The sequence below is a fragment of the Neopelma chrysocephalum genome, unplaced genomic scaffold (assembly GCF_003984885.1).
Source record: "Neopelma chrysocephalum unplaced genomic scaffold, ASM398488v2 Primary Assembly neopelma1_23b, whole genome shotgun sequence".
In the NCBI taxonomy this organism is placed as follows: Eukaryota; Metazoa; Chordata; class Aves; order Passeriformes; family Pipridae; genus Neopelma; species Neopelma chrysocephalum.
The window spans coordinates 16,053,745-16,069,040 of record NW_020897692.1 but is presented as its reverse complement, the minus strand read 5'-3'; the positions used below and the strand labels follow the sequence as shown (position 1 = coordinate 16,069,040).

The window sequence follows — 15,296 nt, the reverse complement described above, 5'->3', positions numbered from 1 at the left end:
AAAGTGGAGATGAACCAACTGTGGACTAAATACAATGGAAAGGATCAGAGTATTTTATGTGAACAGTTTCTCTTTCTCAAAATACTTGGAAAATATATGAAAACACTTCACAGTTCCTGTTACATATTCATTATATCAACCATGTGTTGATTGGACTGAATTGTCTTCTGAAAGCCCTCCTATTCTCAATGCTATCTTTATTATTATTTTGGTGATTTATATAGTGTTTATTGTTGTGGCAGCCAGTACCTTTAATTAAGAAAACTGAAATACAAAGGAAAGTAGGTGGGCATCCTTTCAGATGGTAATCTGTTTCCTGAAGCCCTGATTCAGTGGCAGTCTGCCCAGGATAGAACTGAATTACAACTCCCAGCACCCCTCTTGTTTCCAATGAGTTGTTTTAATTTTAAACCAAGGGTTTGATGGCAGAAAGATATTTCAGATAACACACAATTCAAGGACTATCCCAAAGGGTATTTTTCATATTCATTTCAGGAAGAAGCCTGTAGGGTTGTTCATATAATTGATTCACATATAATTCAAGGAAAGTTGAACCATTCATTGTACTACTGGGTAAAATATCACATACATCATAGCTGAAGCTGGCAGTGCTGCTCACAGTTAAGGCAGCCTGACACTTGCCCATTACTGGACAATTTTCATCACTTCCTGTTTCCTGATTTACCCACCACAATAACAGAAACATCCCAGGCTATACCCCCAAAACAAAGAGACTCTAAACAAGAGTGAATTAGTGTCCTTTTGCTGTCCATTCCACAGTGTGTAAGAGGCATTAAGGCTCGTTTTTCATTTGGATGCTTGTGGTGTTTGCTAGAGTAGGAGCTATTTGTCTCTTCCTTATTTTTCAATTCCAGTTTTCCATCCTTCACATCAGTCCTGCTCTGCAGTCTATACTGAGCATTGCTCAGGCTGCTTAAAGCACATGCAAGGATGGGTACAAAAGGAGTAGGGTTCATAATATAACATTCACAGTACTGGAGCAAAGCTGACTTTATGATCTTTTTCTGTTTCTTACTTCCACTTGTACACACATTACTTGGAATGGTAGCAGCTGCTGAAGGATAAGAAAGAGAGTTATGTCTGTCTTTTGAAGCATATCAACATAGAAGAAGAAATCAGCTGGAAAAAGCCCTTTCCCCAGACCCCATCAAAAGAAGAAACTTGTATCAATTATGGCATTTCTTTTTGCAGGATCACAACCATATTGTACATCAACCTACCTTACTGTGGTCTTACAACACTCACAATAACCTTTGTGATCTTGGCAACACTAAAAATCCTGATTATAATTGCTTTCAAATTCCCTGTCTCTGGTTCCATGAACTCCTCTTGATGGCCAATGCTGAGCTCAGAGGCAAGCGCAAGGTAAATACCTTCACAGTGTTTGGAATAAGCTCCCAAACAGCAGAGAGGAGAAATATAAGCAATTTCATTTGTGAAAGAAAAAGGATTCCACAGCACCTAAAGCTTGAAGAAAAGAGGCTAGAGTGAACATGAGCCAGGAAAGAAGAAATAGGAGAATGCACAGGATTGAATTTTCAGAGTGGTGATCCAACAATAGGGGTCTAAAAAATTATCAGAAATTACAACCACAGAAAAAGTCTTTGTGCAGGTAGCACTGTAAAAGTAAGATAGTGTGAATTACTTTAGCATGTATTTAAAGGTTTAAGCTAAACCACAATATTTTTGAGTTATCATCGGATAAACACTATTTAATATCTTCATCAATTATATAGATAATGGGCTCAAGTGCACGCTCAGCAAGTTTGCAGATGACACCAAGCTGACTGATAAAGTTGATTCAATGGAGGAAAGGGGTACTATCCAGAGAGACTTTGAACACATGGTTGGATAAGAGAAGATATTTATGCTTCACTATTAAGCATGTTCATAAAATACGTTCTTAGTATTTCATCTTTCTACAAATGTAGCAATTGAACAGGGACTTAGATAATAATTGAGTTGACATAGGAGAGAATGATGCCCATAGTTTATAGAACAGCTTAATTTTAAAGCTATATGACAAGTATATAAGCTATAACATTACATCTATGTAGTCAAAAGTCTTAAACAGACAGAGAATGATGATGATGGATGATAGGAAGTTGCTTTGAATATATGTCTGTACACATAATATAAAAACTATCTGTCATCTAAATTTGATTGGAAATAATTTTCTCTTTGAGTAAAAAACACAAATACATACATATCCGTAAATATAACAATTTTAAATGTTTTAGGGTCAGTTTATGTTAAAGCTTCCACATATAATTCTGAAAAGCATTAGAAGACAAGTTTTCAGATAAAAGGGTCTGATGTTAAACAGTGAATGATTTAAGATAATATTTTTGAGGACTAGACAGCACCAAAGCCATTTGAGTTCATGTACTGCACATAGTATCAGTACTGCCCTGAAATCTTAGCAAATCAATGTGTTATAATTAAGGCAATTATATGATAGTATTCATACTAACCTGCAATGAAAAGTTCTTCCAGGTCCATCAACACATACACCTCCATTGTAACACAGAACTGAGTTTAGTGTAGGCTCACTGCAAACATCAACATCGACTTCACAAAACCTGCCAGTGTACCCACTCAGGCAAGTACAAACAAAGGCATTGACTGCATCTTGACAAGAACCTCCATTAATGCAGGGAGTAGATTCACATTCCTGAGGAGAGAAATAATAATACATTGACTATACAGTTTTAAAACACATTACTTACTCATCTCAGTAGCAAGTGCAAGAGACAGAATCAGGAGATTAAAAAAGGTGTTGGACTTTTTTATTGTCTGATAAACAGAAATCTCTAATTTGAGGCTTTTTTTTTAATAGAGCGATACTTTGATTACAACTCATACTCATTCTTGAAACAATACTTGTTCCTACTCATTAATCTTGCAGAAACGCAAATATACTTTATATAAGGAGTCATTCAGCTGTAAGCATGTGATTCCTGTTTTAAAATTTTAAAGTATGTTTTTGACACAAAATTTATACAATTATTCGGTTTAATTTTTTACAGTAGGGTCTATTACAGTGAAAAAATCCCCACATTAGTTAGGTAATTTTAGACAGAATAAAGAATTACTTATATAAACCAATGCACACAATCCTTTTATCAGTATTTCCTGATAAATGCTTTCTCATTATCAAGTAATACATAATATTGCAAATAGAAACATTTAGAAATGTTTACCTGTTCACATAATAAAATATTCCTCTGATAAAACTAGTGTAAAAATCATCACATTCAAACCATGCAAAGTAGCAGCAAGTTAATATTTCTCCAGAATTACAGGAGGGTTTAGTTAGTGCAAGTGTCAGTGCAAAAAATGTGGGTTTTCCCTTGAGCAGAGAAATCTAGTTTTTACCACTATCCCAAAGGAGTTGTATTTTGCAAATGCAACCCAAATAGTCTAGCTAAACGCAGTGTTTTAAATTTATTCTCTCACTACTGTAACTTTAGAAGGTTTAATTCTTTAAGGATATCCAAGGGCATTCAGATTTCCTGCAGTTACTATAGTTGCTTTTGACAGAATGTAAATTCAGATATCAATGGGGAATTGTGAGAAAACAACTTATTTTCCTATAAGCTCTCCAGCTGGGTGGATATAGGATGATTTATTAGTGAGTATTACGTAAACTAATTGAATTATACATCCCACAGGAAGACGGAGATAGTCCTACAGACTGCCAAAAATCCTGTTATAGAAGTAGTCTTTTACTATATTAATTACATTTGTTGTTGGCAGACATAAGTGGGTTTTTTTGCTTATAAAAAAATCTTAATTCGCAGCTCCAACTCTCTGGCTTTTTTTCTATTTCGGTAACTTGTCTAGTCTTCTTAATTTGTATTCACTTGGATCCATCTCTATGACTTTTGTTTTACAGATCTGCTCATTAGCAGAATAAATTAAATACCTGTCAACTAACAGATCAAAAATTTATTTGATTATGATTCAAAAGTTAAAGTTCAAAAATTACCAAAATCATCAAAATAACTAAGTCACAGTCATACCAAGTTGCAAACTTAATGCAAAACCCTTTAATTCTCTTCTATGAAATCTATTGTTCTTGTAAAATTTTACAAAACTACTTACTGTAATTATTTTTTTCAGTAACATAAACCCCAGACATTCTTTAGGAAAGAAAACACACCTATCACTTTCCAGTATACTTTGATGTGCTGCAGTTGAAAGCTAAACATTAGACTTACAAAAAACTAAAGCAGACTGTTACCAGAGAAGTGCTAGTCTGCGCTGCTCTTAACTCCGGCAAGAAATTTGTTTCAGTTCACAGCGAGAAATATGTTAAAAATGCCACAAATAAATTTATACCAAAGTTGATGAGCTACCACACTACCACCAAAGCTGTAGTTTGTAGTCTAAGGAACAAGAACATGAGACAACAAACTAAAGTTGCAACACAGTTATTACTGAGTCCTGCCTATCTTACATCCTGTCAGAGACTGATTTTACAGCTTGACAACTGGGAGTAGCTGGCTTTACAGAAAATTCCCAACTACCCTGATTCTCTGAAGATAAGCTCACCTAAACACCAATGCTATTTCTATTTTGTCTTTCTTTATATAATGAGAGATTGAATCTTAACTATGACCTCTAACCAGACAGTTGCCAAATAAGAGCAACAACTGCAGGAACTCACAATCCTAGAAATATTGTCTCTCTTCTCCAGTACAGTAGGAGCAAAATATTTTATTGGTTACCTCTCGTGCTCAGTTCCAAACCTAATGAGATATCTTTTAACCTTTTCTCACCTAGAAGTGATCTGAGCAGTTATTCAAAGAAAAACTGCCTTCAAATAACTAAGGAAAATGAATATTACAAAAATAGTATTCACAAAGATGGGTCATTTTAGTTTTCCAAACCCCAAATTTGTTGATATATAGGAGTATCACAAGTGCTGATTGGGTGGGCATCTGGCAGCTAGATAAAGTGAACTCACTACACCTGGGTATTCATAGGCTGTAAAACTTTCTCTTCTGGCCTATCAGAGCAAGTAACCTGTTCAAACAGAGATGTATTTCCTAGGTTTTCCTGCAGCCATCATTGCCCTCTATCTTCTCCCTTCCTGTTTTCTAGTTTGTTCCATCCAAAGGCAGCTTCAGTCAAACCAAGGCTACTGCCACCCATATACAAGGAAAGAGAAGGACAGAAGAATTGCTTCTAAGGCTTAATCTTGTCAGGTTCTTCCTCTTCTAGAAGGGTTTGTTTGTTCCGCTGTCACAAAAAGAAAAAAAAAGGTGCCCCTTATTAAATTTAGTTGGGGTTCTCTGCTTATTGCTTACCCATCATTACAACTGCAGATGGTGCCCAGTACTCACACTATACAGCATACCAGTGTTCCCCTTCACAGCTCATATTTTATAATGCAGACAGCTTCAATAAGCTCCCTTGTAAAGAAATTAAATGATTTAACAAAATAGAAATGACACAATTGTAATCATTTGTATAGAGTTTTTATCAACTCTTCACCGGTCTGACACACTTTATTCTCAGACAAATATCTTTTGAGTTTTCTCATATCTCATCTCCTAACAGTAAAGCGGCGTGGGTCCCTTTCAGCAGGCATTTTTTATTCTGAGTTTGGTTTTCTTTCTGTGAAGTATACACTTTTCTTGATTTGAGCTAATAAGGAATCCTTTGAGTTTATGTATTGTTAACAGGCAATGACCTTGGAAAAGATTTAAAAATTATAATGGACAAGCTATCAACATGAACTCCCATTGCAATGCTATGGAAAAAATTGCTAATGCTACACTGAAGTCTTCAGAGAGGGGAACTATGACTTACACTTAGACAGGTAATTATTTCTCTTTTTATGGTTAGGGGAAATTGAAACATTGTGCCAAGTTCTAGAATCTGTTTATTGTAAAGGATGTCAAAAAATGTGGACTATAACATGATTTAGGTACCAGTTAAAATACTTTACAGTAAGTAAAATCTAAGAAAAATAACACTTAACAGAATTTTTATGACAGAATTTGTTTTCAAAAACATTACATCATGTATATAATTTTCACACGATACCACTGAAAACATAAATAACATATACTGGTTAAAATTATTAGACAAATTCATGGAGTACAGATCTGTTTCTAGCTATTAAAAGAAATAATCAATGTGAGTTCTTTGCTATAAGAAGTTCCATAACTCTTGATGGCTCTTGAGTGTTCATAGGTTTAGGTTATCACCAAAAAAAATTGAGAGAGAGGGACAGATAATGGCAGTGCACAGATATTTTCACAAGAATATTACATATTGAGTATTTAACTCCTGGAGAAAGTCAGTACAAAAACGACCACTTGATTCCCCAAATCCAGATGTATCCAGTGAGACATGCTTTAGGCAAATAAATACAAGTATTAATTTCCATGGAGCTGTAAATGAATGGAATATACAGACTTCTGACAGGAGAACAGAATGGTGATTTTATGGCTTTATTTTTAGTAAATTATTTTTTACAGTACATATAAGACCCTATTGATTTTCTTATCATAGCAAAGCAATTTAAAAATTGTTTTGGTAAAGGTAAAATAGTGAAAGAATATTGAGATTTCTAGGTATGCAGGGGGTAGATTTCCTTAAGAATCCTTAGTTCAAACAATGCTATACAAGATCCACTGTATTTATTAAGGCACAATAATTTATTATTTCTTCTCTGTATGTCCTGTTCTCTGAAAGTCGTGGTGTAGTAAATCTTGTTAGTGCTAGGAAGAAAATGACTGTCCATTAGAGTCCACCTGGCATGGCACAGTTCACTGGTTCTGCTAGCAGGGAATTGTTCTGAAATCTGGACTCTAGCAAGTGACCTAGAAAAGCATACCACTTTGCTCAAGGCATACTGTTCCTTCTCCAAATATGTGAGTCCATACTGACATTTGTCTTTGGAAGTGAGGTTATTCTGCCTAAGAAAGCCCAACTTTCAATGTGTCTCATTATATCATCTCCAAAGTCACAATCCATCGCTTGAAACAATTATAAGGGAACACATTTTAGCAAATTAATAACAAAAGTGAAAATCCATTATTTTTCCAAATAACATGTAAGTTCAACATTGTTTCTTAAAACAAAATCTAGAAGTGTATTTTAGAAGTTAGTGGGTTTTTTTATCTTTTTCTGTAACACACATCCTCCCAGCAAGCAGAACTGTCTAATCAGACATGATAAACTGTACTCCCCTGACAGGTTAATTTATCATTCATTTATGGACCTGTTGTCCGTGACTTGCCTAATTTTTCTGAACCTGCTTAGAAATCAGCTGCCTCCCCAGCCTTTTGGAACAGCAAGTTCTAGGGATTCTCTGCTTCTTGTGAAAGAAAATAGTTTGATTTCTAGCAAACATTGAATATAATAATTTCATAGTCCTAGTTTTAGGATAGTCTCTGTTGCTAGAACACCCTTGATGTAAGAGCATACTATGATATCAGTTGATAGGATTTTCTAATGTAAGGGATCAGAAATATGACTGTTAGATTTACCTATCTGCATCTTGAGCATAAGCCACTTTAATTTTTGGAAGTTTATATTACTTTAGCTTCTTTCAAGAAACTACTTACCTTGCTCAACACTCCTTGAACTAGTTAGCAATAGGTAAAAATACTCGAGCGTAGAGAAATCCCACAGAGGCACAAACAAGCATCCAGCTTATCTGAGGCTCTTAATACATACACTGATGTTTGTTATACAAATATATGCTACACCTATACAGAGAGAATTCTGGAGAGGGGATTCCACTTTCTGGCTTACTTAAAATAGTTCATGAAGACCCAGTCAGTGAAGTTTAGACTCACTAAGGAAATGCAGATGTCCAATTCAAAATCAGCTGAACAGCTCTGCAGATCGCTCTGAATATTCACCACATTTTCGTTGACTATAATAAGTGTACAGACAGCTAGCTTTCACAAAGACATCTCAAGTTAGGCAAGATGAATCCTACTGTTGTTCCAAATCAAATCACAGATAATTATATCGCTGTCACATCTCATGTCTTCTGTGCAATCTGGCCAGTTCTGATGAATAATTGCTTATTTGCTTGGAGTAGCAGCATATTGTTCTCTGCCTTTGCATAAGCTGTGGTGCCTTTGTGTTGAAAATTGGTTGATTTTCCTGATTTCCCCCTTAATCCTATCTTTTATGAAAATATAGAGAAAAGATCAGTAAAACCAGATAAAATAAAACGACTCTAGGATGGTCTGATTACAGCTTTCTATTAGATACAAGCAGAAGCACCAACAAGTTGAATATCCTCCTGTGTAAAGACTCAAAATGCTTTTTGCTCCCTTTTTGACAGGATGAGATGGCCTTAACTGAGCATGCAAGAAGAACAATTACCAATGATGCTTCTCAGTCATAGCAAAGAAAAAAAAACCAAAAAAGTTTCTATTTCTAACCATAATTGCTATTACTGCACATATTGGCAATCTATCTGAGAGAAAAGATCAATTTTCAGTTATGTACTTTCATTTTACCCTTTCAAAAATATGCTAATGTCAAAGGAAATCATGTGTATTGAAATTGATTCATATAGAGCATATATTTTTTCTGTTACTCTTTCTTGAGTGAATTCTATAAATGAAAAAGCAATGAAAACTGTAGAAGATAGGAAAGTTTCAATATCCACACTCCATATTACATATGAAAAAGTTATAGGCTATAACTATAAAGTTCTTTTTTTTTTTCCTAAAAGTATTAGACAACCTGAGAAAGTTTTGAAGTGTATTTTCTTGCAAACTATATTGCAGCATAGGTAAAGGCTGAACAAATCCAGGAGAAAAAAGTAGAAAAAAATAAATCCAAGTATGTCTAGGGAAATACATATACACACATAAATATATTTCATTTTTAAATTGGCTCTTTGAATCACCTTAGTTGCTGACCTTGCCTGACTCTGCCATGACCACCCAGCCATTTTCTCCCTCCTCCTATATGACAAGGAAAGAAAATAAGGTGTCAAAGCCCCTAGACTGATAAGGACAGAGAGATCACTTACCATTTACTGTCACAGGCAAAACAGACTTGACAGGGGTTAAATAATAATTTAAGTTATTGTAACTAGAAATAGATTTTGAGACAGTGAGAAATAGAAACAAAACCTAAAACTACACCTCACTTCTTCCCAGGCTCAACTTCACGTCTCTGTTTCAAAGTTTTCTGCCTCCTCACTTCACCCTGAGAAGTGCAGACAGAGTGGGAAAGGGGGATTGTTGTTTGCACCAGCTCTTCTCAGCTGTTCCTTCCTTCTCATAGTATTCCCCTGCTTCAGTGTGGGTCCTCTTCCTGTGATGTAGGGTAAGATTGCTCCTGCATAGGCTCCTCTCCGTGGGTCATCGTTTCTGCCTAGACCCTGCTGCTCTGTGGGCACTCAGTGGGCTGCAGTTCTTTCAGGGCACGTCCACATGTTGCAGCATGGGGTCTCCCATGGGATTCAGTGCAGATATCTGCTCTGGCATGGTCCTCTCCATGGACTACTGGCAAATACATCCTCCACCATCATTCTCTCCAGGGGCTACAGCTCCTACAATCTCTGATGCAGTGTCCAGAGCACTTCTTACCTCTCCTTCTTCAATGACCTTTGATACTGCTAAGGTCTCCTCTCTCTGCTGGGCAGTTTTCTATTCTTTCTTAAACATGTTTCTACAAATGTGCCACCATCTTGAGTGAGTGGCTCAGCCGTACCCTGCAATAGGTTGGTTGGAGCTGACTCAAATGGGTTGTTTTTAGCACAGGGCCACCCCAGGACCATTCTCACAGAGGCCACTCCTGCAGCCCCCCGTCTAAACAAAACCTTGTCACCTGCACACAATGAATTTGCATAGCCGTTGTTACAAAGAAATGTACCTTCAAGTGAAGAATATATATATATGTATTTGTATGGATTAAGTTATGACTGTATTTCAAAATAAAGGAAGTGGCTTAATTTAATCTAGAATAAAACGATTACAGAGCATAAGCTTGCCATGATTATCAAGAGATGCATACCCTTACATAGTCAGAAAGCCTAGCTGATCACTGTAAGAATTGCATAGGCATGATATATGTCTGAGTAGGATGAATACAGTGTTAGTATCTTTAAAATATGACATTTGCAGCACACTCTAATATGGGAATCACACTGCATGCAAATAGAATGACTATCAATGATGAAGCCATCACTCTGACAGACTTATCTGCCAAAGGTATATGTATATTGTTTCATAATTCCTATGAATTTCTAATCTATGCATTTTCAAACACCTAAGTATGAAATATGGTTATTTTTTGAATATAATTTTATGAAGTTGTCTACAGGTCATTTAATCTCTCATTCTCTTAAAATGGAGAAAAGTGTAAATCACGGATGTTACTAGAGAAAATATTACCCAAGGGTATTCTGTATTAGCATTGGCAACAACTGATAATCATACAGATTTACAATATCATATCATGATGCACACTCCGTAGAGCTGAATTACTTATTTTCTGACTTTTTTTTCTGTAAAGGGAGTTGGAAACTAATATTTCAGCTAGATTTATTCCTTGTGTGAGACTTTCATGCATTTTCAACAGAAGAATTATAGACCATACTTCCTTTACATAATATGAGATATTTTTAGTTATCTAGTATTTTAAGCTGTAAATAAAAAATTATGAAAGGTACCTGCATTCATACACAAGCTAAAAAGAAGTTTGTATAACATTTTGGAATGTTTTTTGACAATTCAGAAGCACAATATTAGAAGCCAGATAGCCCACAGGGAGGCAGATCTCATGTCAGACTTTCTCATGAGACCAAATAAATTTAAAAGGATCATATCCCAAGATCGATCAAACTCTGTTTGACAAAAAAATCTGAAAAAGTCTATATCAGTTCAATACTTTCTACAAAGTGTGGTCAATGCTGTAAGGACTGTTCAGTGTTCTGCCAGATGTAGTCACCTTCTACAAGTTGGTTTGCTGACCGCAGGAATCTACACAGCACAGACTTCGATATATAGATGCCTCCTTGTCCACATGTTAACACAAAATTATTAATGAACTTCAGAGGAGAAAGTAGGCAATATAAATATATATAAGTAATATAAGGCAACATAAGTATAAATACACCATGGTTTTGTATCATAGAATTCTATAATTGCCTAGATTTTGAAATTTTAAGGCAAGTCATGGCAACTTTCAGTGTAGAATGTTGCACTTTGATGTTCATTATTCAAATATACAGCTAAGCTACATGAAGTGGGACTCACAGTGCAAACTAGGTAATTACCCTATCTATCCCAAACTCATGGACAAATGATTTTCAGGTAATATTGGCTTAGTTTGCTGTGGCTTTTCTGATTTATCATTCACACTGCACATTTAGACTTTAGACATTTTATCAATGATCTTTTCTAATGCAGTGTCATATAAACAAGAAATAATGAGCTTTTCAGAATGGATTTTAAACAACTGAATTTCTGTCATGCATTTTCAAATAACTGACTTCAGAGGCCAACTAAATAAAAATGAGTTTCAAGTGACATATTACGCTTTCTCCTATAATATAAAAAAATTTTTTAAGACATACATTAATATTTATCTCACATCTTGAGCTGGTCCATCCTGCTTCGCAAGAGCATTGATACCCATCAATGAGATCTATACATCTGAAATACAAAACAGAGTTATTCAGAGTTATTCCATATTCAGCACTAGTAGTAACATTTCAAAAATTTCAAAATAGTGGTCTAACGTAACTCACTGAAATCCGTGGTAATTTGATTAGTTTTAGTAATGGATTTAAAATGTGTATATTATGGATGCTGAGGCATTTTGTAAGGATATTGATTGTTATATTAAAAGACATCTTCCCATTTCAACCTGTTGGCTTGTAACAGCTAAAGATTCACATTTAAGTATATTAAACTAATTAATCCACACATACTGAATACTGGTTTATGCTAATGAACAAAAATGAAAGAGAAACTGAGATAATGTAACAGTATATTACATTAGCTTAAGCAGGCAACATCTGTCATCTTTAAGTGTGCTTGTACTCTTACTTTATGGAAGAACATAATTAAAAGTATATTTATCAACCTTCCCATATCATTAAATCTTAAATATTGCTAGTTAGGCACATTACTTGGAGATAATAATAGTTAAATAAAAATAGGCACCTTCCATGAAGACAAGGATCTGGCAAGCATTCATTAACATTTATCTCACAGTTTTGTCCAGTAAAACCTCTCTTACAGTGACACCTATAGGAACTGATGCCATCAATGCAACTTCCATTGTTGAGGCAGGGAGAAGACATACATTCATCTATATTTACTTCACATCTATCACCTGTTTAAAAAAAAACAGAAAATGAAACTAAGCTTTAAATTCTAAAATCAAACTAACCAAGTTTATTTATTAATAATTCCAAATAAATTGCTTTTATTTACATAGATTGTTCATATAGTTCAATATATTCACCAATAAAGACCATCCAATTGTAATTACCTATAGGTTTAAATGCCAAAAATTAGGGTTAAATTGAAATATATAATGATAAATTATAAATATAAAATAATGACATCTGTAATTATGGTAGGGCAAGAAGGTTTTTAGGACCAGCTGGCAAGAAATGGAGAAATTGAAATTTCAAGATTAACTTTATTATATAGTGATTATAAAGTTGAATAACACAGGTTTCCTCCAAAAGCAATATAGAACTAAAATGACATGTGTCTTGGTGGTGATCTAAGTGTAATATTTATTTTCTCAAAATGAAATTGAAATGCAGGGGCTTTTGATAAATGATGTAAGACATAAAATTCTTTGAAATCTTTTTGAAGACATTTGCTGTGAGAGATATCATGGTGCACTTTTATGCTTATAAGTAAGTGCCACAACTTCCATCGAAACCTCTCAAAATACTAATTTGTAAACAATATGCATAGGTCTCTCTGTAAGCAGTTACAGCCCACTGCTTGGCAGACAACTAAGCACCGCACAGCAAGTTATGCACCCCCATGGTAGGATGGAGAAGAGAAACAAAAGGGAAAAGTGAGAAAATTCATGGGCTGAGATGACAGTTTAATACGCAAAGCAAAAGCCATGCATGTAAGCAAAGCAAAAAAAGGAATTTATTGACTGCTTCCCATGGGCAGGCAGGTGTTCAGCCATCTCCAGGAAAGCAGAGCTCCGTCATGTTTAGTAGTTACCTGGAAAATGAATGGTATCAATGTGAGCATACCCCCACTTTCTCCTTCTTCCCCAGCTTTACATCCTGAGCACAAAGCCATATGATATGGGCAGATCCTGTCCCTCTACTCAGCCCTAGTAAAGCCATATGGAGTACTGTATTCAACTCTGGGCTTCTCAGTACAAGAGAGACATGAAGCTTCTGGAGCGGGTTCAGGAGAGGGCTATGAAGATGACTAAGGGGTTGGAACATCTCTTATGAGGGCAGGCTGAGGTAGCTGGACATTTTCAGCCTTGAAAAGAGATTGTTGAGAGGGGACCTCATCAATGTATATAAGTATCTGAAGGGAGGGTGTCAAGAGGATGGATCTTCTCAGTAGTGCCAAGCAATAGGACAAGAGGCAATGGGCAGAAACTGATGTACAGGAAGCTCCACCTGAATATGAGGAAGAACTTCTTTTCTGTGAGAGTCAGTGTGCACTGGAACAGATTGCCCAGAGAGGTTATGAAGTGTCCCTCAATGGAGATATTTGAGAACCACTTGGGCACAGTCCTGTGCAACGTGCTTGAGAGGGAGGTTGGACCTGATGACCCACTGTGGTCCCTTCCAACCTTACCCATTCTGTGATTCTCTGATTTCTCTCATATCAGTTTGGATCAGCTGTCCTGGCTGTGTATCATCCCAACTTCTTGTGCATCCCCAGCTGCCTCGCTGGTTGGGTGGAGTGAGGAGCAGAAAAGCTCTTGACTTTGTGTAAGTGCTCTTCAGCAGTAACTAAAACACCTATGTTTTATCAGCACTGTTTTCAGCACAAATCCAAGACACAGCTCCTTATTAGATACCGTGGAGAAATTTAGCTCTAGCCAGCTCAAATCAGTATATTACTGATAATGCAAGAACCTTCTACTGATTTTTCAGGTGCGTGGGCCAGCGGAGGTGTGGATGAGGAAAAAAAACAATGCTTAAGGCAAAATCAGCTTTTTACAGGAAGGAGTGAACAGCAAGGAAGAAGCACAGAAATACTGGAACCTTTGTCTAGTCCATGTATAATTATACAACCAAATATCAAATTCTGGCATTTGCAATAAGTCTATTAACATGCTACAAAAAGACGTACTTTAAGATAATGGGAAATATTTTTATTTAGTGGAGATCAATAGTGCAATATTCACGTTAATATGAATGTTAGGTATATAAAAATATTTTGTACACTTAAGGAAATTGCTTTTTTCACAATATACTCTCAGCTTCCTAACTGAGCCAGAGAAAATAAAACCTCCCAATTCCTTTTTGAAGTCTGTGGTGTCAGTCTCAGCAGCCCTAGAGCACTGTTGTCATGCTCTAGCAGAAAGTGCACACAGGAGATTGGACTTGGCGGGTACTCTAGAAAAATGAACTTAGAGGGGCTGCTGTGCAATTCTGTGTTTGACCAAATCTTGGTGCAGTGGCATGTGCACCATGCTAAGTTCTATATTGGTACAAATTAGAAGGCAGTTCTGAAACCTGTTTGTCCCCTGTGGCATGCAAGGATTCAGTAAAGAGTTCTGCTCTTTCATGCTCTTTTGATCCTCTTTCTTGTTTAGTGTCACGCTCTCAGGATCATGGGTGTCTTATTTGATATCACTAAAAACAAGAACTTAAAATTTTCAGAAAAAGATATTTTGTGAACATATTTTTTGTGAACAATATGATGCCTGCTGAGCTGGTGCTACGAAAAAAAATCCAGAAGCCGTTAGCTGGGGTGAGATAAGAAAGGGTTTAATTATGCCAAGGCAATAGATGTTACGACGCGCGCGCCCCGGGCTGTGCCCGGGATGTTACATTTATAACAATATTTGGCCAATCCTAAGTGTGTCCACCCTATAACTTTTGGCCTGGTCCACCCCCTGGCCCGCCTCTCGAAATTGGGTCTGGGGTGCTTTTTGGGACCCCCTCTTCATCATCTTCTTCATCTTCAGCGTACAGAGAGCAGGGTGATCCAGTTCTTTGACTCTGTCCTGTGGTTTAGGCCAAGATACAAGCATTCTCCAAACAAGACAGGGTTGCCTTGACAAGAGACTAAATATTTTCTACTAGATATGGGGATAGGGTGATA

General features: G+C 36.1%; 1 protein-coding gene across 1 annotated transcript in view; it reads right to left on the bottom strand.

Annotated features, from left to right (window-relative positions):
- EYS (eyes shut homolog) overlaps positions 1-15,296 on the bottom strand; it is an 868,863-nt gene that overhangs the window by 414,960 nt on the left and 438,607 nt on the right. The window contains exons 27-29 of the mRNA XM_027698171.1: positions 12,186-12,357; positions 11,594-11,672; positions 2,496-2,695 (exon numbers count right to left, since the gene is read on the bottom strand). Of these exons, the coding sequence (XP_027553972.1) occupies positions 2,496-2,695; positions 11,594-11,672; positions 12,186-12,357 (451 nt within the window). The remainder of the gene's footprint in view (positions 1-2,495; positions 2,696-11,593; positions 11,673-12,185; positions 12,358-15,296) is intronic.